Source organism: Phasianus colchicus, chromosome 11, assembly GCF_987193195.1.
Source record: "Phasianus colchicus chromosome 11, bPhaCol1.hap1.1, whole genome shotgun sequence".
NCBI lineage: Eukaryota > Metazoa > Chordata > Aves > Galliformes > Phasianidae > Phasianus > Phasianus colchicus.
In genome coordinates, this window is record NC_143446.1 from 10,137,397 (window position 1) to 10,165,329 (window position 27,933).

At 46.7% G+C, this 27,933-nt stretch overlaps 2 protein-coding genes and 1 long non-coding RNA gene across 8 annotated transcripts in view; 1 reads left to right on the forward strand and 2 right to left on the reverse strand.

Moving 5' to 3' along the window:
• The window catches only part of LOC149916430 (uncharacterized), a 41,398-nt gene extending 27,761 nt beyond the window's left edge, over positions 1-13,637 (reverse strand). For 2 of the 6 annotated variants that reach the window (XR_016470107.1, XR_016470108.1), the window contains exons 1-5: positions 13,338-13,637; positions 7,864-7,959; positions 5,965-6,054; positions 4,963-5,035; positions 290-2,342 (exon numbers count right to left, since the gene is read on the reverse strand). This is a non-coding gene — a long non-coding RNA (uncharacterized LOC149916430). Of the gene's footprint in view, positions 1-289; positions 2,343-4,962; positions 5,036-5,964; positions 6,055-7,863; positions 7,960-13,337 lie in introns of those variants that run through there. The other 4 variants (XR_016470111.1, XR_016470110.1, XR_016470112.1 and 1 more) reach the window with 4 other exon arrangements.
• Positions 13,548-14,370, forward strand: DNAJB8 (DnaJ heat shock protein family (Hsp40) member B8). The gene has a single exon (XM_031607787.2). It carries the CDS (start codon positions 13,619-13,621, stop codon positions 14,243-14,245), a length of 627 nt encoding a protein of 208 aa, XP_031463647.1. The 5' UTR covers positions 13,548-13,618; the 3' UTR covers positions 14,246-14,370.
• Positions 14,371-14,464: 94 nt separating this feature from the next.
• On the reverse strand, positions 14,465-27,293 carry LOC149916431 (uncharacterized). Its single transcript, XM_090148220.1, has 7 exons — positions 27,158-27,293; positions 25,971-26,033; positions 24,407-24,550; positions 23,546-23,698; positions 22,291-22,440; positions 16,581-16,664; positions 14,465-16,000 (listed from the first exon to the last, which is right to left on the reverse strand). The coding sequence occupies exons 4-7, from the start codon at positions 23,583-23,585 to the stop codon at positions 15,873-15,875; spliced, it is 402 nt and encodes a 133-aa protein (XP_090004346.1). The 5' UTR covers positions 23,586-23,698; positions 24,407-24,550; positions 25,971-26,033; positions 27,158-27,293; the 3' UTR covers positions 14,465-15,872.
• Positions 27,294-27,933: the final 640 nt, after the last annotated feature.

Here is a 27,933-nt window from a genome sequence, read left to right on the forward strand (position 1 = left end):
CCTGCCTTGTGCCCGACACTGAAGCTGCACTGCTCAACATGGTTTGGTTCCTACATCCCCTCTCCATGTATTTCCCCTCTTGCAAGCACACAGTGGTTGCTCCAGCATTGCATGGGGTTGCGTGTGTTATTTTGTTATTGCACGGTTGCTGGTGACAACTGATCTGCACGCACTGCTTTGTTTTTGTAGGGTTGCTTTAAAATCCTAGGCTCCTGGTATTAGTTCCATTTATTTATTTTAGGAAAGGGTAGTTTCAAGGCTTGAAAAATAAACACGCTTAAAGACATACCAAGTTATGGGGAGGAGATGGTGCGTCCCCACGCTCCGCTCTTCTGGGCAGGACTGGCTGTTGGTGTTTGGTGTTTTGGCAGCTCATGTTGGTGTCACTGTGAAAACAGCACGTTATTAATGATTCTCCAAGGCTTGAGTTACTTCAAAAAGCTTCACCAGACACAGGGTTTAAAAGTTCAGATGAAGGAAGAGGTGTAAGGAGAAGAGGAAAAGCTCTGGTGTGGCTGATGAGGGCTTTCAGCATCATCCTGTGCCAGGCTGCTGATGGGCAACCAGGCAGTGAAAAGGGCTCTGTAAGGCACAAATATATTCCAGCTCACTACAGCATATCCCCAGAGCCTCCCAAAGCCCACACTCTGGGAACACAGCCTCAGTCCTCACCTGGCCTCAGCACTGTGTTCAGGGCTCGTTTTTGCTAAGGGAAAAAGGAAACAGCTGAGTTTGGGTAGTACTGGGAAGGAGAAGAAAACACAATGAGACACACTGCCCAGCTCTGCTGTGAAAGGGGAGACCAAGAAGACAATGAAATTAAGTAGAGAGACTTCTGTCAAGTGAAATAATTAAGTCTCGGGGTACGTAATTGATGTGCTCTTGATGTGGACTCTAAATCATTTACAAAGCCTCACCTGGCACAAGCAACTCCTGCACCAAGGCAGTGGAGGATGAACATCCTCAGCAATGTGATGAAGCAGGCAGTGGGAGCAGCTCCAAAGCAGGTCTCAACAGCATGAAATTCCCCATGGGGCTCTGGGAACTTCCCTATGGGGCTCCTGCCTTGTCCTCCCCTTACCCCAGCTGCTGGGAGTGGATTGCTTACCACTGTGCCTTGGTAGGCACATAAGCAACTCCAGCACTCCAAAAGGGAGATTCTCACAGCAGGACATGGCTATGAGCTGGAGATGCTGCTCTCCTTTGCTGCTGACATTTTTCAGCTGAACCCAACATCAGCTCAATCTGAAACACCATTATGGGCTACTGAGAAACATCTCTAACATACCACATTGTTTTCTGGGCATCAAACATCCTTGGCCATCACCATTTAGGAACAGATTTCAAACTGCTTCTCTACCCACAGTTACTCTGCTTTGTGCTCCTAACCCACAGCAATGGAGCAATCAGCAAACAAATGAACTACTGGACAAAACGAGGCCCTTGGGGACCAGGATGAGCTGCGCAGATGCTCCCCAGGGCTCCACCATCCAGGCTGAGGTGGAGGAATCCAACCCTGCAGCTGGCTGTGCTATCCCATAAGAAAGACATCAATCTTGAGGACATTTTCCACTATCAGTCATCCTCAGTGCTTTTTCCTGCCCCATCAGCTGCAGCAGTCAGATGGCACCAACATCCCTATTCTGTCCCCATCTTGGTGTTGTGACAGTCTGCTCCATAGGCTGAGTGTCAGCACAGCCACCCCAAGCCCCACCAGCTCTTCTTTGCCCGGGGCATGCGCCATCCTTCCGACACTGCCTACAAACTCTATTAGCTTTGTAATTAAAAACAGCTGTAATCTGATCAGGTGGAGATCACGGTTACAAAATGAAGGAAGCCATTAGCAGGAAATGTTGTGGTTCAGGCAGACATCAAATCAGTTTAAAGAGATTGGATTTCATTGTTTTTATACAGTTACTCCATTACTATAATGCACTGGGTCCATTTAAGCGGCTGGCTCGGAGGAGTGCTTATAAGGCAGTAGTGACATCTATGTGAAATGAACGGCATAAACGGTGAGCGGCGGGGAGATAGCACTGAATTTACACCCCTCACTCTGCACTGAATATCAATACACTGGAGTGGGGTTTGCAGGGATGTCCTGCTTTTCCAGCCCCCCCCTCATGTTTCCAGGCCTTCTGTAGGGTTGGGGGAGCCCCCCAAAGCAGGTTGGCTCAGAGGATCTTTCCTCTCCCAAGCCAATGTCCTGGTTCCTGGGCAGTGAGGTGGAGTGAGAACCGAAACCGCAGCAGTCACACCACTCTGCTTCCTCCTGCTGAACAGCAGTGGCCTGGGCACCTCTTCTCACTGGGGGTGTTGCTTTTTTCCTCAGTTTCCTCTCCCTGAAAACAAAACAAAAGAAACTCTCAAATAATAATAATTAAAAAAAACTAAAAGGGAGGTAGGGGTGGGGGAGATCAACCTGTGCTGGGAAGCATCAGCCTTTGGCCCAGTGCTCATATCGAGGTGCAGAATGTAATCCAAAAGCAATGTTGTTGGGAGGGGCTGTTTGCACAATCTGTCAGCTCCCACTTTGCTTCTGGATGGGATGCAGTTCCTGTACCTACAGAAAGTCCTACACTGAGCAGCACGTGGCTGAGGGCAGTCGCTGGAGGAGTGAGAGGGACAGGAGTGGGGACGCAAAGGGCTCTGGGGTCTGTAGCCTGAGAACTCAGAAACCTCTCCAGGCAGCGCAGGGCACAGGCAGAGCCTCCCCTCCTTCCCAATCTCCTCATCAGAGTGGGAGATAAGAAGAGGCCTGCAGACAAACGCCTGCTGCCTCCCACCCGCTGCGAGGAGCCCCCCCAGGCAGCACCTTGTGTTTAGCAGAGGGCTCTGGCACCTTCCAACCCATCCCGGGCAACCTCCCTCCCCCCTGCCTCTTACCCCAACCTGTATCGAATGCATCAAAGCCTGAGTAAATTGTTCCCCTTGACCTGCTGGCAGCAAGTTCAGGCACAGGACATTAAAAGAGTAGAGGCTGAGGTTTCATGGTCAGTGGAGGTGGAGGAGGAACTGCATTGCTTTTGCCTTTAGAAGTGACATTTTTAGTCACATTCAGCATTGGGCAAAGCTGAAGTGGAGCTCAGGTGGAGCCAGCTGGGAGCCGGGGAGGGGATTTCAGAACAGCCCGCTGCTGTGTTATGTGGCAATTTCACATGGCATGGGCTCTGCCTGGAGACCATCAGACAGCGAACACAAAACGATCACAGAAGGTTGGGTTGGAAAGGACCTCAAAGATCATCCAGTTCCAGCCTTGTGCTACAGGCAAGGTTGCCAACCACTAAATCAGGCTCAAGACCAGGTTGCCCAGGGCTCCATCCATCCTGGCCTTGAACATCTCCAGGAATGGGGCATCCAAAAGATAGCAAAGTGCCCTATGTCCTCACAGATCCGGTGGCACACAGGCCTGGCAGCATGGAGGTCCAAGAGCACATAGACCCAGTGGCTGCCTCCTGGCACTGCCACAGCTCTGGATGTGGCACAGGATGGAGCACCCTGCTCCCAAATCACTGTGCCAGTCTCCGAATAGACAGCATCAAATCTGGAGCCTGTGAAGCCACTGCCAGCAAAATAAATATTCGGGCATATTTTTAGCATGGTCTCGTTCAGAGAGAATTTCTTTGTCCTTCTGAGGAGCTCGCCGGATCTTTCATCAGTTTGTTTTTCTCATTAGCCGGCATAAGCTTTGTTCTTATTTAATAAAGATTAGGATCTGCTGCCTCCAGCCCTCTCTTTTTGCTCCTCTGTCAGGCCCGTGGGGGCTCGGGCTGCAGCGACGCGTTTGATGTCGGCCACGGAAGTTGAAACGCGGGACAGAAACTGGGGTTTGTTTCCCCCAAAAACCCCCGTTCCTGTTCAGCCCTTGTGTGTCCCCCACAGAAGGGCAGAGTCATGGCACAGTGATGGAAAGCTGCTGCTTGGGCATTGAGATTTCCAGGTCTGCTGGTAGATGCTTTGCAGGGCAATCTGAGCTGCCAAGAGAGAGCATGGAAGGAGACCAGCGAGCTGACCTGTTTATATGCCTCACAAAACAGACATGACACAGATGGGAGCTGCTTCTTCCAGCCCTGGGGTCAGGGAGAGACAAAGGAGCTCCTATTCCTCTATATACCATCAGATTCTCCTTGTGAGCACGGGGAATAAAATAACTGCTTGCCTTTCTGGAGCTGAGTCATTCCTTGAAAAGAGATGGGTTAAAATGACGGCAGTCATGAACCAGAATGAATGCAATGAACTCCCAGCAGAAGGCAGTGGCATCTCCTGAGCTCTGAAAACCTGATCCCAGCTGACAGCCGCTGGGTTGGACCAGCACCATGTCCTTCCAGGACGAGGGTGTGAGGGGGCAAGGGGCTGGGATGTCCCCATGGTACAAACTGCATGCTCCAGCTAGAGCTGCCACAGGTCACCTCCTGGTTATTTCTTTCACTGTCAATTGCATGGACCAGACAGGTCTTTGCTATGCAGCTTGATTTGACCATTCCCAGGCTAAGATTGTATTTACCTCTTGAGAAATACCGTGGTTGTTTGTCTGCGCTATCATAGATGAGGTCCACACATCTACCACTATTAATAGTGCTATTCATTAATATAGTTTTACTTCTTAGACATTTAATCATAGAATGGCTTGGGTTGGAGAGGACCTCAAAGCTCATTTAGTTCCAACCCCCCTGCCGCAGGCAGAGTTGTCTACTGCTGGATCAAGCAATAAATCAGGCTTTTATTTCTTAAAAATGAAATAAAATCATTGAGCTCTTACATGAAGAAGGCTCCCATTTCTAGCAAGAAACATATTTAGCATATGCACACCTTTGGAGGGATGCATAGCTCCATGGCCAATAACACTTATCGCTTCGCCTCACATAGGGAGATAAGGGCAAAGGCACGCAGGGCTGCGGGGCAGGAGCTGTTTGCCGAATGGGGCCTGGAAGGAATCCAGTCCCCACCCCAATGCAGCCTTACCTGAGCCCAGGTGTGCGCCGGAGCCGGTCCCCGCGTGCTGTACTGCCAGTGCCAGCCCTTGCAGCTCACGTATCTGGGAGGGAGAGCAGGGAAGGCAGATTTTACACATCCTTCTTTTTTTTTTTTTTTTCTTTTATTTTCTTTAATAACAGTCACTGCTGTAAATGAACTCGCCCTCGCCGTGTTTGTGTCACTTGCGTTTGCTGCCTGGGGCAATGTGAGAATGCAAGTTTTCCTGGCATGACTGCTCTTGGAAAATCAGCTTCAAATCCATATATGATAGTATTCATGGAAACCACAACTCTAATTCACATGCACTGATTTCCCTGCCAGAAAGCACGCTTCCATCCAACCCAGGGATAGAAACATCACCCTGTGACTTCCTTGCCCAATCACGACCAACTGATGCTCTTCAAAACTCAAATATTTTCCAGGGAATGTTTGCAACCCACAGTCTAAAAAAGGAAAATCTTCCCCACATTCATGCAGTGGCTCAGTGTCATAGCCGTATTCAAGGAAGATTCCCGATAGGTATTTCCCAAGCCAGACTACTCCTCTCCCAAAGAAAACAAAATGAAACAAAAAGCCTTGAGAACCAACTATTTCGGATACACAGATACTTCATTCAAAATTTCTTCCCTGTTTTCTCAAGTGCTTTACTCTGTGCTACAGAGATGTACACACCAGCAGAGAGGGAAGGACCTGACCCTTGTAAGCCCATCCTTCCCAACACCAATGAGAGATGCTCCCAGCCACTGCTGTGCTCGGTGCAATGGGACAAAGGTTGGGGAGGTGGAGGGAGAGCCCTCGCTGAAGATAAAATCTATTTCTGATGTCTATAAAAACCAAACCCGAATTCCCAGTTACTTCAATGTGAACAGTGGATGCGGGGTAATGGAGAATGGAGTTATTTATTAATAGAAGGGCATTTCAATAGAGATCTGAGGAGACGATATAGACCAAATGGAGGCATTTACAAAAATAATGCTCAGGAGGCTTTACCTGGTGTGCCCAGGTGTCTTAGCACCATGTCCTGGGGAAGGCCATCTCCTGTTCTCAGGAAAAGTGTTTTTGGGGGCTGCATAGAACGGCCTAGGTTGAAAAGGACCACAATGATTATCTAGTTTCAACCCCCCTGCCACAGGCAGGGTCACCAACCACTAGACCATGCTGCCCACAGCCACCTCCAGCCTGGCCTTGAATGCATCCAGGGATGCAGCAGAGCCAGAAGAGCAAGTGTGGAGGGGAGATGTGTATCGAGGAGTACCGTTCTTGCTGCGCTTTTGGGGCGGTGGAGGGGCCCCACCTCCAAGGCCTCCAAATCCACATTAGACTCCACTCCAATTCCTACTACTATCTCCCACAAAACACAAAATTCATATTCCTGAATTCCTTGCTTACTTCTTTATAACCAACACCTCTACCTTCACTTGGCAGGGAAGCAGCATCACAATTCCCACCCATCTCTCCTTCACAGCCCCTTCTGGAGGGGCTCATTACCCATGCAAATAAATAACACTGCAACAGCCGATCCCCTCCCAGCACACACACACAATTCATGGGGGTCTTTGGGGAGCAGGGACAGCGGGAGGGAGGAGCATGGTGCTGCGTGGCTGCATGTGGCAATCAAGCTTTCCCACCGCTGCATGTCCCTGGGGAGCAGCCCCTCTCCCGTTGGCAGAAGCCGCGTCTCTCCACCTTGCTAATCCCCCTCCGCTGCGCCCGACCCCTGGGAGCCCTGGGAACGCAGTGCTGGTCCACGCTGCCCCATCTCCCCTCTGCAAAATGGAGTGGGGAGGGAGGGGAAGGGGAAATGTGTTCTTCCTTAATTGATTTTTGGTGAAAAAGGCAGGCAAGCGCGACACAGTCAAATTAATTAGTTCCTGAGCTATTTGCAGTTATGAGCCACGTAAGATTAGTGGTCATTGTGACTGGGTGCTGGGAAGTGGAGGTAGGAGGAAGGTTGTAAAAATGCTTTTTTTGCTCCTCTTTAAAAACACAGAGAAAATAAAAAAGGAGACTTCATGGCTGTCTCCCCAGCACACTGTCCACAGATCCACCTGGGCAGCCCAATTTATGGGGTGAAATGACTGTTTTGGCCCATCCTGCACTGCCCACATTGACCCAAGCAAGTGCTCTCTCCAGGTCCTCTGCTCACCCCACTGTTGTCCCACCAAAGCGTGGGGACAACGCCAGCTCCCACGCCCCAGTGAGTGACATCTGTATTCCCTCTTGTTCTTCCAACCAGGGAGGCTGTGGGAGAGGCTTTGAGAGTCCCACACAGGCTCAAGGGCTGTGATCCCAATGAGAAGGGGATCAAGGGTTGCCTGCTGCAACCTGATAACGCAGCAGCATCCCAAGGGGTGACTGCAGCCGTGCTGCCCAGCCCAGGGGCACCTGCTGCCTTCAGAGATACAGCTATGCAGACATGCTCCCATCTGGGTATTGATAAGCATGCCTGTTTGTGCATAAACACAGCACAACATGCAGCCACATACCTCTGCATTCCTCTTCCCCTCCCTCACTTCTCCCTTCCCCCCCTCCTTATTCTTTTATCTCCTTCTCATCTGCTCTTGCCTGTTAAATGTTATTTCTGCTCCTCGTTAGAATCGAGGCCCAGGAAGCGGCAGTTGCTGTTAGTTACACAAACCGGCACTGCAGCAATGAGGGATGATGAATATTTGGGGTGAATCTGAAAAGTTTTCAAGAATTTGGGTGGAAGAAAGCAAAAAGAGAAAGTCCCAAATGCAAACACTGCCAGGGAAGGAGCACTGAGTCCATTCCTTCCTCACTTACTGCATGCTGCCTGATTCACTTGATTTTGTCTGTCTCTTCTTGCTCACGCAAGCTTTGCTCCCATATATAGGATAGCAAGGTTGGCACTGGATACTGCATTCTTACCTCTGATTCCATAATAGCTCACAGCCCAGTATCTGCATCCCTGGTGTGGACCAGACTGATCCTAGAGGCCGAATGGTTTCTAACTCTCCATCATTCCTGGAAAAAAACAAGGAAAAGACATAATGGCCAAGTGTTAACACCTAAGCAAGTTATTAAAGGAAATCTGTACTGGACAAACTCAACAACAATCACAACCCAGCTGCAGAAACCAGGTCACAACTCACCCCAAAAGTAGTGTGGCACATTCACCACTCCTTCACAAAGCCCTCCCCATCCCTCTGCTCTCAGGGGTCACCCAGCTCCATGAAGTAGAATAAGCAAAAAACTGGTGGAAGAACCTGTGGATTAGTAGAAACGTTCATCTTTCCCACACTGGCAGCTTGAACAGGTAATGCTGCTTCAGTAGATTCCAGGGAGGGGTGACCACCCTTCCAAAAGGACTTTTTAGAGAACTTGGGTTTGAGCACAGGGCAGCTTGCGAGCCCAAGGCAGCATGGCTGCACTGCTCACTGGCTCTCTGGAATGGGGTTGTATACTGAATTTATGAGCTCTTAAGTCATCACATTTACAATTTATATTCTCCAGTCTTTTAATCTCAGCAATAAACTTGGACTAAACCTTTGCTGAGGCAGTGTGGAAATTTCACTGTTCCCAGCAGCCTTGTCTATGAGTCCATAGGCAGGACCAGAACCAAAACTTGTCTCCTGACATCTTCATTGGGGGATCAACTCCAGTTCCCCACACCCAGAAACAGTTACAACACATTGGCAAATACTGGGGGCTGAATGCTAGCAATGATCCCCTATGATCTCTCCTGCCTTCTAGAGGATGATGCTGCTTCCCTTAATGACGTGCACCAGTTTTATGTGCACATAGCAATCTAAATATTGCAGGACTCTGGACCTTGCCATTCCCTGCAAACCAGCCTCACAGGTGCATTTTTACTCCCCTAGAGCTGCTTTACTTCAGCAGAAGAACCATCTTCAGAAGGTTTCCTGCTGGAGTGGTGGCTTTTGACAGGAACCGGTCTGCAAAGTGGGCACCTCCTCTGCAAACCTAAAATTGAGATGGAATTGACAATGGTAAAGCTACTACGGGAGGCAGGCCCTCCCTGCTTTCACGAACCCCATGCTTTCAGAAGAGGGTGGCATCATTTCTGCAGAATGCTTCAGTGGCCTCAAATAACACACTGAACTGTCAGGCACAAACCCAAGCGATGGCGTGAGCCAGCTCTGAAATAATGAGAAGCTGATCTACAGCTTTTCCCCTCTGGTTTATTAAATGAATGCTCCACATGCCACTTCCCACTGACTGGAGACAGAGCAAAAATCCCAGGACAGTAACTCATCATCCTTTCTTCCCCTGAGAAGATTCAAGGCTGTGGCTATGTATGGATGTTGCAAAGTGATAAAGTTGCTGCGGCTTCGCGAGTTACCACGCACCGGCTGAGCCGCGCTGCCTGACCGCGCACACGCTGCCGGCTCCCTGCGACTGGGTGGTAAAACATGTTCACTCACGATGGGGCTGGAGCAGGTACACCGGCAGCGGGCTCCAGATAAGCACGCTCTGCTGATAAGCAGCGCCTCATTAAGCCCCGGGACTCAACTGCTTGCAGAGCAATCCTTGGCCCAGATGTTCCTCCTCTTTTCAAGTCGTAGACCTCAGTCACGGAACTGGCGATGGGACGGCGCTCTGGGAAAGCGGTCAATATTGAATTAATCCTTGTATGTAGAATGGAGAGGAAGAAGGGTCCAGGGCTGTGCCAGAGAGCAGGAATAGAGAAGGATCAGCCAACTGCATTGCTGAGTACAGCCTCAGCAGAGCCGTGTCTGAGTGAGGATGTTGCAGATGACACACGGAGATGACCCAGGCAGTGAAACTGGAGTGCTCTGAATTCTCCTGGGATCAGAGTCCGTGGAGAGAAGTTACATCACCGTTTGTGCTTTCCAAGACTGGAGCAAGCTCTTGCCCTGGGCATGATCTAACATAAAAAACATGCCAGGCACCTTGACTCCAGTAGGCAGGACCAGGCCTTCTCTTTGGCTTCATACCTCAAAAAAAATAGTGTTTCTTTGGAGGTCCTGCTCCTTGCCACCACCCAGAAGCTGAGTGCTCTCTTGCCTGAACCTTGGTTTGGCCTCAAGGCTCAGAAAATTAATCCAGACACAGCTCTCCAGGACCTCCTCCTGCTCGATCTTCAGTCTCCATCCCACCACAAGCCTCTGCATTGAGGGGACAAATTTTCCACTTATTTTCAATCCTCATGCTGAAGGCAAGCAGGCCACACTGCCACTCAACAGGAGGTCAGGCTTACATGCTCATCTGTAGTTGTCTTTGGGATCACGGCTTGGGGAGCAGGCAGGGGACAAGCACAGATGCCTTAAGGGGAAGCATCCGATGGCAGCTTGAGTGGCGGGACAAAGTGCGATGCGTGTTTGTTTAGATAGCCAAAGGACTTGGAACAAATGTCTGTGACTCATGTTTTAGATAAAAGGAACCCAGACTTGTCAAGGTATCAGGGGGGATAGTGAGAAAATGCTTATCAAGAATTCCTTGGCCCCCAGACCCTTTTATAATAGAATCAACTATAATAAAAGGAATAATAACAACAAAAGAAGAAAGTTTTCTCATCTCAGAGATGCTCACTTCTTTCTGAACCAGGACGTTTTTGGTATGCGAGGAGCAAGATCAGTGATAGGGGCTACAAATCTGGGGTCATCTGTGGTCCATGAACCAAAATCTTGGGGCGTTTTGCCCCTGAGTGCCCTGTGTTTTGCTCCTCATCTCCCACCTGACCCACCACTGCTGCCTGGCTGGGAGGGAAGAGTGGGACATGGTGGTGCCGAGGGGACAGGGACTGCCGCATCCACATCCATCTGGCATACTGAAGCAGAGACTGAAGGAAAAGGAAGGAGGGGGTGGGTAAAAGAGAAAATCCCAAAGATCCTCGGATAATAAGCACCATTAAGGTTAGTCTGTCTCATGATTGTTTCTTATTAAAAAGAGACTGTACTTTATCTGTGCAGGATATGCTGTTTGGATGAGGGAATTAGCAGAGTGACTGCCTCCATATCATCTAATTAGCAAAAATGTTGATAAGCAGATACAATCACATATGATTAGGATCCTTTTAAAAAGCCACTCCATTAATTAAATAGACAGAAAGGCCGCCTCCAGCCCTCGCGTGCCACTGATTAGAATACAAATATTTACACTAATCTCACCTCCATCAGCCATGGGACACTTTTGAGTATTTTTAGTGACATCAGATTACTATTGATTTCCATCCCCAATGTCAGACCATTTTGTTAGTATCTGAAAGTGCTGCCTTCAGTTTCGGATGCTTTAAATCATGTTAAGGGTTTATCTTAATGACGCTGCTGATAACCACTGTTCAGGTCACTCGTACTTTCTCTTCAAAGAACACAGTCTGGGCTGGTTTTTATTGTTTGTACTTGAGATTTGAGATACGAAAAACATTTCTCATTTCAAAGCCTTGGTTTCTAGGGATGGGGCTGCCAGGCTAGTTTGGGTCTAGTTACTTGAAGTGTTCATGTCTCTCCCATTTTCCTTTCTCCCCATTTCTCCTCGACCCTTTCTTTTTTCCTTGCAAACCCTTCTGGCTCACAACAGTGGCCTCTGTTGAATGGCTGCTAATCTCTGATGCCTGCTGCAGGCAGCAGACAAACGGGCAGTGAGTGTCCCCCGCTACAGGATGACAGGAGAAAAACACTCCCTATGTTTTAGATGGGTAGGACACACTAAATCCAGGACAGATAATCCACTGCGCCAGCAAGTCTGTGATAGGCACTCTGCAGTGAAAGCAGGTCGTGGAGGAGATGCTTTGCAGAGACAGCCCAAGGCAGGGCCACCTCCTTCCTTCCGTGCGCAGCAGATAACAAGCCTGGGAGCTTCCACTAGGGCTCTTTCACCTGTTTCTGACATCCCATTTTCACTTCTGGGTAGCAGAGAGCAGGAACAGAAATTGGTCCTGAAGTTTCTGCCAAGCATCTACAAAGAGATCACAGTGGCAGAGGATAGGAGAATGCTGCACCTTTTGGTGGCTCGTGGGTGGGAAACTTGGATAATCCTCAAGTCCAGCGTACACCAGACCAGCACTGCACTGCCTAATGGCAGCCTCTATCACAGGGCCAGAATACAGTGAGCACCTCCATAGTGCTGCCCCATCACTGACCAAAGAGGAAACCAGCCCAACAAAGCCCTTCCTCAGTGGCCATCTCCAACACTTTTCTTCCTTCCTCCACCATACTGCTTTCTACAAGCTGACATGGCTTCCTCTTGGCTTCATTGCTCCACACTTACAATATGTGTTAGAGCAGCAGTGGGCTCATGTGCTGTGCATACACTCTTTGGTATGATCAGCTGTTTACTCCTACCCAAAGTGTGGGATAATGGAAATGAGGGCAGTGATCTGTAAGCCACACTGCCATTAGTAGGTGTTTATGACAAGGTTACAGACAGCTGAGTTCTCATTGTTGGCACTTCCTTGGAGACCTCCTTCATGCAATGATTCCCTGCAAAGATATTGCATTTCCCACAGGAATGACAAAACCAGGGAATAGAAACAGATGCAGGATAACCTCACACTGGATCAGGGAGTTCAGCCCCTCAGACTGAACTTGTCAGTATTGAGCTTACACAGCATCCCTATTGTACCTAGGCCAACTATCCCAAAGAGCACATAGAAAAGAAGCTAAGGTTGTTAATGAGCTTCATTCTGGACATTTATTTTGGTGCTATCATGGGAGCTAAATTCTTGTAGAGGCATTAGGTTTGGGCATAAATTTACATGGTCATCTAATCATTATTTTAGGTAAAAGATCCACTTTGGGTGTAAAAATGGACACACAAGGAGGTTCTAGTAATTCACTACCTTCACTGAGTAGGATATGCAACACATTTGGAGTTTTAACTTGCTAGTGCCACCTTCCAACTGCTTTTCCTGAGAGTCTGAAGACCTCTGTACCATCAAATCTCTGTTTCTATGCAGTTCTTACAGGATATGATGAAGCTGGTGTTGAACTTCCTTTTAATATCAAGAAAATTTCCCTGAGTATTTCACCCCAGAGCATGTTTTCCAAACCCCTAATCACATCTTAGGGCTCTTTCCTGTGCCTTCTCCAACTTGCACTCTCCCTGAACTGTGAGTGGCTGAACTACAAACTGCTTTCTTGTAGCTGCTCATGTAGGGCAATATGTCCTATAAAATTAACATGACCTGATGATATTACACTTCTCTGGACTGCACATAGATCTATACTCAGTATCTAAAAATCCCACTTTTGGGTAGGCACATACAAAAACTGATCTGACAAAGCCATATATCACAGCTATGATATTACAGCTACGTTGGGCAACTACATCATGTACACAACCAACATTTGAGAACATAAGGCCAATGGCAATGTAAGGCCAATGACAACCAACTCCGCCCCAGAATGTGGTTTGATCACCTGAGCAACAGTTGACTGAATCCACTCTGAGGTCACAATCTCATGGTCCGGGAACAGCTGGCTTCAAAAGAAACAATCTCGTAACACGGGACTCAGCTTCCCATGTGGTCCTGTAACACCGAAGGATAAAGCAGAGCAAGGAATGAACTGAGCCTGTCCCCAAGCAGTGCAGTGGCAGTGGGCGTCTAGGAGCCTCTGGGTGCTGGACATCTCCAGGCTTCATATCTGTGGTGAGAGAGAGGTGCCAGGCTACTTCCAAGCAGTCTCAGCTCACTCCTGAGATGGTGGATTATTACAAAATCCTGGAACTGCAAAAAAGTGCCTCTCAGGATGATATCAGGAAATCCTACCACAGACTGGCACTAAAATGGCATCCTGATAAGAATCTCACCAACAAGGAGGAAGCCGAAAATAAATTCAAAGCTGTCACTGAGGCATACAAAATTTTGTCTGACCCTCAGAAACGATCGCTCTATGACAGATCTGTCAAGGAGAGCCGATCCCATATAGGAAGAAGTGCCACGGGGGACCATAACAACTTCTGTGATATCACTTACATATTCCAAGATCCCGAAGATATCTTTGGGGAAGTCTTTGGAGGGATGGATCTCTTCAACAACGTCAGAAACAGTGGAAGAAGAAGCAGCTCCAGTTTGTTTTCTGGATTGATGCAGTCCTTTATGCCATTTACTTCATTTGGTCACAACAGGCAGACCATCTTCTCCTTCATTGAGGAAACAGCTGGGCCGTGCAGTTTCAGATCAGTCTTAACCTCTACTGAAGTGATCAATGGCAAGAGGATCACCACCCGGAAAATCATTGAAAACGGGCAGGAGAAGATAGAAATTGAAGAAGACGGCCGGTTGAGGTCTGTGTCAATAAATGGAAAAGAGCACCTGAAGCTATAACGTCCCCCAGCACACACATCAGCTGCAAGCTCTGGGATGTGCTCTCACTGCTCAATGAATGGAATCTACTGTGAGCAGTATTAATAAAAGCTGAGTTCGTGGCACAACTGATGCCAGCTTCTCAACAGCCTGGAACAAATTATTGACAGGTAGAGATAAGGAGTTATGCTAAACTAAGGAAGGGAACTATACTGATTCCATGTAAGGTGATATATAGTGTTTGTTCTGGAAATACATAGTAAATATAGAGTAAATACACACAAGAGCTACTTTGCTTGTTTGTCAGAGACCAAGTTAGTCAGTACAGCAAAAGGATGGTTGATGAACAGGTATGAGGGCTCTATGACAAGCTGGACGCTCTCTTCCCACACCCTGAAATTGACCCTTTTTAAATTTAAAATTTTAAAGGTCCAAGCCTGCTAGCCAGAAAAATAAAGGCTCTTGTCTGACTGTCATACACAGTCCTGAGGCTGAGTGAAGGATGTCCTGCCTTTAGGCGCTGGAATACAAGATATATTCATTGAAACATTTTTTGTACACTTGCAAGAAAGTAGGGGAGGTTCAGGGGTGATGAAGAGCCCTCTCCCCCGTCCCCTTTATCTAGTGAGGATGTATCAAGCTGTAGTCCAATATGTAGTAAGGAGAGGGACTGCCATGGGAAAAAACAAAGGGAGATTTTGGTGAGGAAAAGAAGGAAGAAAAAGCTGTTCCATAAAAGAAAATAGGGTATTCCTTGAAAATGCCCTGAAAATTATATCTGGAGATCTCTACATAGTTTGGGGGCTGAAAACAAGCAGACAGAAGGTGAATTTGGGTCTTGAACTGGGACAATCTATAGTTCCTTTCTGCTTGGAGTTGTTCAGACAAAGCCAGCTAAATTCAAACCACGAGCAAACAGAATCCAGGGGGCTGAATTTAGCTCCCTCTTTGTGCAAAGCTGAACATGGGGAGCTCGATGGTGCTTTACCATCCTCATTGTCTTGCTCACAGCTGCTAGAGCCAGCTCACAATGCATTTCTTGCACAGCCTGGCAGCATGCTGCTTTCGTCCTCCACTGAGCTGAGGAACGCGCTCCCCATGTTTCTGCCCTCCCCTTGTGCTGACATGAACCACAGAGCCTTGTTTCTTGCTTGGCCAGATCACCTTAGGCATTTAAAATCTCACACGCTTTATTTTCAGTCCTACACTACATCCCCTTGATTTTCCCAGCTTGCCCTGCCCACTGATGTCTCCCTGGAGGGTGGAACTGGTTTTCAGGGACATTTTCACTCTAATCCAGATTGCAATTGCTGCCTGCATTTGGGCAGGTCTTTGCATCTGTTTCCTCTGCAGTGAAATGGGAATAACAGGCTCCTGTGCTTTGAAGGAGACTGCAAAGCAGTGATATACATAAAGGTCTCCCAACGCTAAGTTAAATTAGCCAGAATACTGCAGCCACTTAACAGAAACCTTTTACTTCTGAAAGGAAAAACACAGCACAAATCGGTATCCTTTGCAAACTGATGCTGTGCCCAGCTTGGAAAAGAAACAGAACAGAACTGAATTTGCTGTGTCAAGGCCTCTTAAGTCCCTGTGAGAGTCCCTGTCCCATAAGAAAAGGACACAACACTGAGAGGCAAGTGGATGCCTAAGGACTTGCTGGGTTTGTAGAAGGAAGGCAGCAGTGATGGGAGTAGGGACAGCCAGTGGTACAATCCCCGTCTGCTGTTCCTCCATGGTTTGGGAGCCAGAAGGAGCCCTGCAGGCACTGGAGCCCTGGGGATTGCAAAGAATTTGTCAGTTTTACAAACTGGCAAAGATTATTATTTCGGGCAGAGCAAACACAATTACGTATTTCTACCAATAATCTCTGTGCTCACTACATGAGATGGCCATTTGAATTTACCTTATGTTACTTTGGAGGAAGTTCAAGGGTTTATTAAAAAAAAAAAAAAGTACATTTTGGATCGGAAACTGAAATGGTCTTTGATCAAAATAGCATGTTTTGAAATCTGGAGCAGAGTTGAAATCCCAGTCCATAACATTTTCAGCTTGCTGGGCTAAAACTTTGCTTCAGTCTTGTCCCTAATCTGATATTTTTGTGCATGTCCATCAAGATGTTTTGATCTGTGATCAATCTATACCTACCCTAGACCCAGTCTGCTTGGGATGTTGTATCACTACTTAAGATAGCATCCAAGAGAGAGCACTTCCTTTTCTCATCCCTCACTCAGAACATTTCTATCACTGCTTGCAGCAGCAGAGAGCTCCTGTAGCAGCTCTGGAAGCTGCATACACCAAAACTTGCTCTTCGGATTATGGGAACATGGATTGGGAAAAGACCCAGTTTGCTCACCCAGTAAGCGCTGGGTCCAGGAGGAATGCAGATCTTCCACAACTCCTTGTGCACTGCAGGGCACACAGCAGCTCTCAGCACTTCCTGCAAGTAAAAGAGTGGAGATTAAAAAAATGATAAAAGAAAGGGGGAAAAAAAAAAAAAAAAGGAGAGAGAGAGCCATAAATGGTAGGTGGTAAGAAAGCAGGTCGGACTGCACTTGCAAAGGCCCACATTGCTGCAATAGCGAGAAATCTGCCAGGTGTGCCCACACCACACATGGAAATGGGTTGTGCCTGTGTTACAAAAATAAATCTCAGCCAGTGTTGTCAATATGGCCTTGGAAGAAATCATTTGCTTGTGCAAGGGACAGGTTCTCCCAGAACTGCATTGTCCCTATAAGAAGCCATGTTTTGGGACTCTCCCTGGTGAGCTTGCACACACAGCTGGCCCATAAGGAGGACCACAAGCTGTGACAGCAGAGCTCAGCTGGGAATGGGTTGGTTGAGAATGAGCTCTGCTTGAATGCAGAGTCTGGGGGCAGTTTGCAGTCTCCTGCTGCAGAGCTGGAGCAATGGGAAGAGCACATAGCAGAGACGGCTCGAGCCCGGCCAGCAGCCGGCTCGGAGAGGCTGAGTCATTATTTTATTAGCAGGCCCCACAACTACTTTAATGTGGGCTTAGACTGCAAAAACAAAAACATACATAAAAGCATTTGGAATTACTTCATAAAATACTAAATCACAATATTAACCAACTGACCTTTGCTCTATGCAGACCTGCTAATTTTAGCAATTACAGCCAACAACTTGAACATATCAAGTGGGCAACTGTTTAACAATAATGACATCTGCTTGGAAAATCCAATTATGTCTAAACATCTTTAAATCCCCACTAGGGGATACCTGCTTTCTTTTTGCAACTGTTAGTCTCTGCCTAATAGGATTTTAAACTCACAGCCTGCTGCACACTGCGGTGGCGGTGGCCCCTCTCCCTGGAGTGGCAACAACAGGACTGCGATCACATTAAGCGGGGAGTGAGTCTCTCTCCTCAGACAGTGATGGAAGTGGTTGGGTTTTCTGACAGCCTAATCTGATGGACGGGTGCATTAGTTGGATCCCTTCACTCTCATGTGCCCCCAGCTCTGAGCTGGGCTCTGCAGTTGTCAGAGCCTTTTGTGGGGTCACCAGATGAGTTTTTCTCCTGCAAGGTTTTGTCTCCTGGGCTGACTTCTGCTTCTCTCCTCTCCCTGTCTCTTTTCTCCCTTCTTCCCTCCTCTTATCCCCATCTACTTAAATCCCCTCGTTGCTGTTTCTTGCTTTTCTTCTCCATAACAGGAACCCCTAAAGATGACAGCTATGCAGAGCCTTTTGCAGCTATATTTCTGGCCTAAAGGTGGTTCTTGCCAAGAAGAGTGATGTTAGACAAAACAGGGACCAGTAGGGAAGAGTGAGCATGAGACCACCCAACTCTCCAACTAAGCACCCCAGTGCAGAGCAACATCCTCCACCACAAAGCCAAAGGTCCATATTCAGCCTCCAGTTATATTCTGCAGCCCCCTGATCTGGCAGCAGCTCCGTAGCCCCACTCCTGATCGCTCAGCACCCCAGGGCTGCAACGCTATTGTCAGATATTTGAATCAAGATACAAGAACTGAATATTTCCGTCCCTTCTCCTCCCTCCCTGGCCAGCCTGGCTCTCTTCTGATGGAGCGTGCAACAAAATCACAATCACATGTTTGCAGCAGTAGGAGGCCATTGGCATGGAAGCGGCTGTGATGTCACTACAAACATTTCCACCCTATCCTATTTCTCCAGAACAGTCTCCGTTTTTATGACCCCATCCTGAGATCTGCAGGAAATCAAATTGTCCTGATGCTATTTTGAGCACTGGTGTCATGGCATCAATATATAATGATGTGGTGTCAAGCTGGAGAGGCTCGAGCGCGCTGCGGCGGTGTCACAGCCGGTTTGTTTTGTGCAGCTCTACGAGCCTGGATTGCAGCCCTGCAGATGCCAGGCTCGTGCTGGGACCGCTGGGGACACGCACGCCATGCTGATGGGATGGGTTCTGTGGGCAGGATGTAGAGCAGCGCTGACTCTCAGCCCTCTTGCACACTATTGGGGATCAGCAACTCAGGCACAGCAGTGCTGTGGGGCAGAGTGGTTCCTACCAGTGCCAGCCAGGGAGGAAGAGTGTGGTTGCAAAGTACTTGTGCAGGACAATGGGGGATGGACAAGGGAAAGAGATTTGAGGGCAGACATTCACTAGCAAGGTAAGCCCAGGGCAAGAAGTCCAGCCATTTGGGTGGCAGCTGTCTGACCAATGCAAGAAGCAATGCCCAGCTTCCACATACTGTTGTCTAATTTAGGAATAACTTCTAAACAAAATGGAACTTAGGTTGAACATCCCCTGAGATTCAGTTAGAGGTTTAGATCTCACTCTGCTTGTGAAACACTTTTCCCATGCTCTCCACCAACATGTGAGCCCCTTCAGGCTGAAGCTCTCCCCTGAGCCTGCATCTCACAGGGAAGGATCCAGCCCTCAGATATCTCCTGGCAATTAAGGTGCAGCAGCATCTCTACCTGACTTATCTCCTGCACCCAAATCTTATCTGCTCCCCAAAGAACATCAGATGTAATGCAAGGCATACACAGAATGTTCCTGAATTGAGCTCTCCAGCAGAAGCAACATCTGCAGCAAAATTTTATCTGTTGGCCAGAAGGCTTATCCTGGAAGAACTTAAGACAGCCTGCAGAGTCCCCTGCAGCACAGCAGGAAAAGGCACTGGTTGGGCTGAAAAAGCAGTGGGAGGGATGTGGTGGTGGCCCAGAGCTGCTAGCAAGCAGGAGAGTAAGGAGTACTTATCAGGAAGAAGTGGGAAGACCTCAATTATTTCTTTTAACAGGATAGTCCCATATACACAGAGATTCTGCAGATCAGAAGGGCACAGATTTGAATCCTACGTTAAGATCAGAGCTCTTCCAGGAGATGCATCTTTTGCTCATGTGTGATTGCTCTCCACAGTACCAGAAAATGTGCATGCTACAATCCCAGATAGAAAAAGCACTTTGTTTCTGATGAAACTCCTCCAAGACTGGACGTGGCCCTTTGTTTACCTTTAGTCATTACTACTAGACTCCCTTCCTCCACAAGAGCCAGCACTGAGACCAGACAACCACTTTCTAAACTCCTGCGTGGGTAATTGGAGATAGCAGCCCGGCGACTCGCAGCCCGAGACACCGCGTCAGTTCCCACGAAATGGCTGGGCCATTAGTCATCTCCTCTCTGCAGCTTTCATTTTCAAGCCCTCCTTTATCTTTGGCTATGATTAGCACTCAATTGCGTTCACCTTTGGTCACCCTCCAGAAGGCACCAGGCAAAAGAGCTCACGGGTCTTGAATACCACCCACTTCTGAAGCGTTCAAGAAAGTTCCTTACTGTTTGACTCTGGTATCTGCTTTCCCATCTTCCATGGAGCTATGCCCTGTAACTTTCTCTTCGTGGCTGGCAACAGCTTTGCACCCTTCCTTCCCCAGGCTCAGACCTCCCTGGTGCCATTTCAGACAGCTCTTCACTTTCCCATGCCCTTGATCACTCAACATCTTGGCTCGCCGATGCCATCCGCCCTCTCCAGCTGCTCCACTTCCCCATGTTATCCTGAATTCCCCTTGCCTCCTCCTCCACTGCCCTCCAGGAGCTGTTTGCTAATGCTTTTCTTCCCAATTGGGATGCCGCACCCCATTAATAAATAGTTGCTCCAGTGGCTCAGCTGAGAACCCGGCCTGTCCCCATCACCCATGACAGGAAGAAAATTCTCAACAGTGTTTAAACAGCCACAGGATTAGGCCCAGCAGCTCCGGTGACATCAGTGTTACAGAGACAAACACACCGCTGTGGTCAGAGTGAGGAGCCCATGTGGGGTGATAACGTTAAAAAAAATAATAAATCTTATTTTTTTTTTTTTTTAAGTTTTATTATTCCCTCTCTTGTGGTTCCTTCTGCTCCCGGAATGAACAGGGGGTTTTATTGCTGGGGTTAAAAAACACGAATTTGCATTACATCCTGGCTCCCGCTGTAATACTTCAGTCTTGTTTCTCTCTCGTCCCCTCTCCAGAACAACTGATGCTATCACAGCCTGATTTAATTTCAAAGACGGATTGTGATTTGGCAGTCGGGGGAAAAAAAAAAAAGCCAAGCTAATCAAAAGTCACCATCTGCTGCGTTGCCATGGGGATATTCCTCCCCAATAAATGTGCTCTTTGCCAAAATCACAGATAACAGCACTATAAAGGGTGGGAGGTGGAGGGGGGGAATCAAAGAAAGAAGTTCCGACACTAGGGGGGAAAAACGAAAGAGAGAGAAAGGAGGGAAAAACAAGAGACAGAAGAAGTCGTAGAGAAAGGAGGATGGACTACTGAGAGAAAACAACGAATGGACCAACTAGGGAGAAGGAGGAGGAAAGTAGGGACTCATCAGCATCAGGGTGACAGAGTGGTGGAGGGAGACAGACAACTGGAAATGGGGAAGGAGAAGAAACACCTCAAGCCACTGTGCTGTGTAAGATGCCCACGCTGGGCACCAGGCAAGGCTGCTACCCAGAGAGAAATGGGGTCACCTAACCTGGAATGAGTAAAAGCTGTCAGATTTCAGGTCGCAATGTGCTGGCTGCCCCCTGACCCTGTTTAGAGCCTGCATGTGTGTGTTGAATGCCCCTATTAACCCCCAGCAGCTAACGGAGATACTGGAGACGTCCTGCTCTCCTCCCCAGCCTGAGCGGGAGCTAAGCAAAGGGGTCACTTAGCACCCAGCAAAGAGGATGGGATGAATTATTCACTACAGAGGCATCACCGGTCTTTTTCTTCTCCCCTACTGGAGAATAAACCCAGAACAGATCACAGGTTGTGTGAATTCTTTGCTCAAAAAAAAAAAAAAAAAAAAAAAAAAGCAAATGGAATGACTTTTGCATGAACTTGTTTTGCAATTCAGCTCCAGAGCTGATAAGAAACGGTCGCTGTGTGTTAACTGTAGGAGCACAACACCACGCTGCCCATCTCCAACAGGAGAAATTTATGATCAGCTCTTCCCTCTGCTCCCACCTCCTCCTCACTTCAAGAGGTAGTGTAAAAATCACAAGCCTTAAAAAACTGCATTGGATGTTTGTGTAGGCACTTCAGAGCACTGGGGTCACATGTGCATCCTTCTCTGCAAAACTGTGTAAATGTTTTCTTTTGAAGGAAAGCTAAAGAACCTCCCATCGCATGATTCCAGGAAGAGTGTACACTATAAAATCATAGAATCATCAAGGTTGGAAAAGACCACTAAAAATCATCCAGTCCAAACATTAACCCATCCCCACTGTGCCCACTAAACCATATCACTCAAAGCACATGTCCTACACGAGTATCAATGCTTGTTGAACCTATGCGCATCAAAAGAGGGAGTTGGGGTGAATTCAGTTAAAAATTAGAATGGGAGCTGTTGAGTACTATTTTTCAGAGTAGTTTTGTTGAAAACTAAAGTCATTGGGTCTTCTGAGCTCAGGTGGCCTCACCTGTGTGAACAGAGACAGCAGCATTGTCTGTCACTGCACTAGACCCAGTCCTCCCTAATATCCCTGTTTCCAGGAGCCCTTAAACACCTCTCTCAAAGTAGGCAAGCAGAGATGACAAACAATAACAGGGTTGCCCCAGACTCTGTGCCTTCCCTCCATTGGTGTGGTGGTACTCACCCAGGGTGGTGCTAAGAGCTCCAAAACCTCTTTGTCCTTGCGTTCTCCATGGGTGCAGGATCATGCGTCTGGGGTCGTTCTCCACATGGGATGGCTCTATTGCTTGGGACAAGGATAGCTCCAGACACGTCATTCTCCCCAGCAGGTTCCCTGTGCAGGAACAATAGAAGAAATTAAATGAAAGAACCTTAAAGACAGAAGAGAGAAGATATTAGTTTGAGAACTGGAGAATTTGGATTAAAACAAACGTACACAAAAGCAAGTGAAATAAAAGGGAAAAACTCAAGTAATGCAAATGGGAGAAGGAAGAAAGCCCTCAAGAACAGGGACAGACAGGCAGGAAATGTAGCAAAACTTCTGAACGGCATAAGCATCAGTTGCACAAACACCACGATTTAGCCCGTACTAAATAGGATGGGGGAACCAAATGGCAGATTGATGGAGCTAAGAAAGTTTCTGGGAGAAATATCCCTTTGAAAGCAACCTGGGAGACGAAAAGCTAGAACCCTGCTCCACTGCACGAGACTGGACTTGGTCCCATATCAGCTCCTTCGAGTGACAGGAGCAATGGGGATAAGGACATGAGCACAGCAAAGGGCTAAACCAAGCAGAACAGCAAGAACAGAGCTCTCATCTCCTGCCTCCCCACTTCTCTTTCCAGTGCAGGAGGGAGGGTGTCTCCAGCAAGAGGAGTGACAAAAATGAGGAAGCAATGGAGATTTGTTTAAAATTAGTGAGTTTTGTTAAACAAAATATTTTCTATTCAGTCAGCCTCTCACTACTTTTCCTCATCCCCACCCCGCCCCTAAATTAAACAGCAAATTATACTTATCAAAGAAAAGAAAGTAAAGAGAAATCTGAAAGGCTGTGAGAAACCTTTAATTATTAGTATAGTGGCATGAAAAGCTGTTGAGCCCCTTAGAAACGTACATGGCCAATTATCAAAAAATATAAGAGATGCAGAAAGAAAGGTTTGTCTAATAAGTATGAATCGCAGGGCCATTTAGAACATCAGTGTTAAAGCATTAGAGTTAAATGGAAAAGTAAAAAGGGGCTGATGGTTTTAACTATTTCACAGGAGGACAAGAGGTTGATACTGATAAGACAAGCAGTATAGTGAAGTTAATTATCTGTGGCCCTTGGTGCACAAAGCTTTTTGAGCTGGTGATTAATAGAGATAAACCATTCAAACTCCACATTTCTAAGGTGAATGAAGATGGCAGAGGAACCGCACAGCCCCAGCATACTAACTAACCTGCAACAGTGGAGGTGCTGGTGGCTTCATTGCACCCCATCAGCTCCTATCCACCAGCTGCGGGGATGGCTGGGAGACATGGAGAAGGGGTGACCCAACATCATCAGTACCTCTGGGTCTTCACATTGTTGGAGGTGTTGGGGGCAGCTTCCCCTTAGTTAGTAAAAAAAAATAATAATAATGTTCCAGTGTTAGTTCTCAGAATAAAGTAACCTGGGGGAGGCAACATCTGCAAGTATTTTATGCCACGTTGATCAATGCCTATGTGAACTCCTTCCTGCACGGCATTAACTGTTGGCCTCAGGCCTCCTTGCTGCTAGGTATGTGCAGAGGACCTCACCTTTATCTTCTCATCCCACTGCTCAACTCAGGTAGAGGCATGGCACATTCCTGGATCAGGGCTAGTGGTCTGGGACATGGTTTAGTGGGTAATATCAGTGGAAGATGGACGGTTGGACTGGATGATCTTAGAGGTCTTTTCCAACTTTGATGATTCTATGACTCCAGAGCTCACTGTGATAGATGGGTGGTGAAGGGTTAAAAGTGCTCAAAGAAAGCTCATGTCCTAGACATGAATTTTGTTTTATAATCACAGAGTACCTGCACAGATAATGGGAATAAATAAAGTGGTCTGGTGTTTTTGTGGGAGCTGGGAAACAAAGATGTGAATTCAGAAGGATTGACTCAGCCCATCATCTTTCTGAGACAGATTAATCAGGCACCATGAGGTTTATCACACTCAAGTCAGACAGATAAGACCTGAAAAATGGAAGTCTTGGATGGACAATCAAGAGGGACAGATCCTGATCTTATAAGATCTCCAGACCGAAGCTATTTAGAGGTGCTGCCATGAGTTCTAACCTCCACTCCAGAATTTGGATCAGACGTTTCTTCAAAACTTCTGGAACTGAAGAATTCCCCGACAATATCTGATGCTTCCTGCTGCTCCTGCTGGATGCTGTGAGTGCTGGGTGTCCTCTTCCAATGTTTCTGTCTAGAGCCCAACTAGAACAATGAATTTCAGAGACAGTAATGAAAATTAAAGAAATAAAAAAATGGACTCAACTTCTGAGCTTCACAAATGATTTGGTGCTTAGGTTTGCAGTTCAACTTGAATTCTAGGATGATTTTGGGGTTGGCTGTTATTTACTCCAAAACAGTTCCCTTGTCCTTGATAAGTTTGGAAAGGCATCTCAACTTCAGCATCTGCAAACAAAAGAATCTTATATTTTTGGCCAAACTAAATTGAATAAATTTTGTGTTTGTTAATTGCATCCAGGCCAACCTAGTACGGGGCCAAGTTTCAGCCCAGTGGGATTTGCACATGGCCTGGATACAAGCTATTGTAAATGGGGATCCCTGAAGGAAAAGCTGACAGATGGTGATTCTAAAAATGTTTGTCAGAGCCAGCCTTTGTGACACATAAAACCCATAGCCAAGGGGGTCCCTGAGTTTGGAGATGGTTCTGAACTATATGTAAGGCTGGGGACGTTTGTTGGTACTGGTGGAATTTACTGGACTGCTCTCATTGTTGGCCAAACCCATTTCTGTTAAATCTATGCTCTCTAAGATCCACTCATTTGGATGAAACAAAAACTGGATCCATGCTGCACCTGGTTTTCCAAATGCATATTCCAAAACCACTCTGATTTCCATGTTATAGAGTGGGGCCAAAGATGAACACAGTTTATCCAAGCTACATGGAAATGCTCCTCAACCATTCCTACAAGTAGTGTTCCAATTTTATGCTTCAGTATTCTAGTGATGGGATCAACACCAAGACGCACTGGCCCATCTCCTTATTAGTACCATTTTCTTCTAACTGAATGGTTGCATTCAAAGACTGGGAAAGGTCTCATGATACAGCACTAGTACTTCCTTCCCAGCCAAGAAAAGAGCAGCTTTCTAAAAAAAATGTATTTCTGCATCACATTCCTCATCTCTGTAACTCTAACCAAACTGCTAGACAAGCCCAGACATCCTGTTAGCCCCACCAACAACTGAATTAATCATTTGGATCAAATTATTTATTTAATGAATTTTGTTTTCACCCTGCAAACAGCCAGTAAGAACTTTGCAATGGCTTTGGATATCTTTTTTTTTTTTTTAATTTTCTGCAACTAATTTTTATTACTGGCATCACTCATTGCAGCATTTGTCATCTGAAAAACAGAAATTACATCTTCCATCTAGCTTTAAGTGAATGTACCTGTCAGATGACTGTGTATACGTTGTTAGTCCATCAAAATTTTAGAGAAAGACACTAAAGAGAGCTTGAAACTGACCCCTACCCCTGACCATTTTCTACCATTAGTTGCATGTCTCTGTTGCCAGCCATATTCCCATATATACTCATCTGTATGTGTGCCAGGAAATTCATGGAAAGTCAATACAAACAGGAAACAGGCAGAACAAATACATTTACCATAAGTTCATGTCAGATGATTCTTCCATGAAAACGCATGTTCCTTCTCTTACATCCCCATCACTGTAAAAGAGAAAATACAAGAAACAAGAACTTACCTGAAAGATACCCTCTACAGCAGTAAAAAAACAAGGTTTATAAAATATTTCAGACAGAAAGATAAACTTTTTAAGGGGGAAAAAAAAAAAATATGAGAAATGGAACATTCAAATCTTTAAGCTCAAAGTCACATTAAATAAGAAAACAAATCGTTCTGTTAAATTTCTGATTTTGACATAAGGCTCTGTGTAATCCTTTGGTTCCTGTCATATTGAAAGACCTTGCAAAAAACCATATTTCCCCAAAATTAATTAGAATTCATCATGGGAGAGAAGATTTTTTCTTTCTCCAAGAAAAATAAAAAGATTCTCTAGAAGCTTAAGTTTTGTTTAAACTTTTTTCTGCACAAGACATCTACTTCGGAGTCTTTTACAAGGAATGCTGGATGTGTGCAGCCCTGCGGCAATGCTCTGTGCTGAATTTGTGCCATGAGCAGGATCTGACCCTGCAGAAGAGAAGGACATCCCCAAGTTCAAGGAGATGCATGTAGACCAGAGCATTTTATTTGAAGCAAGGATTAGTAAACACCATGATTTTTGGCAGATTGGCAATGAAAATACTTGTAAAGGTAATGGGAAAGAGCTGGATGGAGCATCCAGCAGAGCCATTCTGCCCCAAATACCAAAGAGATTTTTATCAAGGATAACACAAGCCCTCCAAAAAAATCCAGTGTTGCAAGTTTGTTCCTATCTAGCTGACTGCCTGGTTATGCCCTGAGGGGAGGACACAGCTCCTGAGCAAACTCTTGCCTCACCTATCATTTTTTGGTGGGCTTGACTTGATCACACTATTGCAAAGGTCATTTATTAGCTCTTCTCCTTGCCCCAAGTACTTGCTCTGTTATGGCTGATGGCACTCCCCAGGCAGCCATGAAAAGCATCCCAATCACCTTATGCCCCATTATGGGAAGGTCCTGCACTTCCATTGCCATATCTGGAGAGGAAATGATATAACACAGTGGTGACGTTTCCATGAAGATAAAGCGTTACTCAAAGTATTCTAAGGCTGCTTCGTGTTTCTGCTGTTTATCTCCCCTGCTAGCCATTCGTTAGGAATTTATGCATGGTCTTTAGTCACTGTTGACTCACCTTCTCTCAGCTGCCTTTAATCACTCTTCTTACAGCACAAGAAAGGTGAAGCTCTACTCGTGATGAGAGCAAAACTGGTTAGGAGAGCAAACTGGTTGGGAAAACAAACTGGTTAGAAAAATACTGCTGTGCCACTGGGTGCATCCTCTTAGCAGGACTGTAGACACAAGGGGACAGCCTTCATCTCTCTCTCCCACCTCTATTTTCTAATGACTTGTTATTGTAGTACAACAGGGCAGCATTATGCAACAGGGGCTTTCCTGTTTTTCAAAACAGGATAGTCCCTGTCCCGTAGTACTAAAGCAGCCTAGAGAAACCCTCCCTAGGTGTGCTCCTGCTACCATAAAACCCGATGGTTCAAAGGGGTGACTCGCACACCCGAAGGGCAGGATCCAAGCGCCCTGCCTCACATCAGGCTCTGTGCCTGTCCAGTACCTTCCAGGATGAAAGGCTTTCGGAGAACAATTGGTAGATGTTTTTAGAAGGGCCAGAATTATGGAATGTTGTAAATTAGCAAGCAAATAAAAGACACACAAAAAGCCCACTCTGCCACAAAGCCTTTGCAATGGATTTTTTTTTCCGAGTTGTATTTTAGTGCAACTACTGATGATAACTCATTATAAAGCCCTAATAAATTTACTGAATGGCATTTTTTTTTAAACATAGAAATCATGTAGCCATATGCTTAAATCCACTTCTCACATAAGTACATTTAGGCACGTACATGGCATTTCCAGACTGCAGGTCTGAATTCAGACATGACAAAATACGAATGT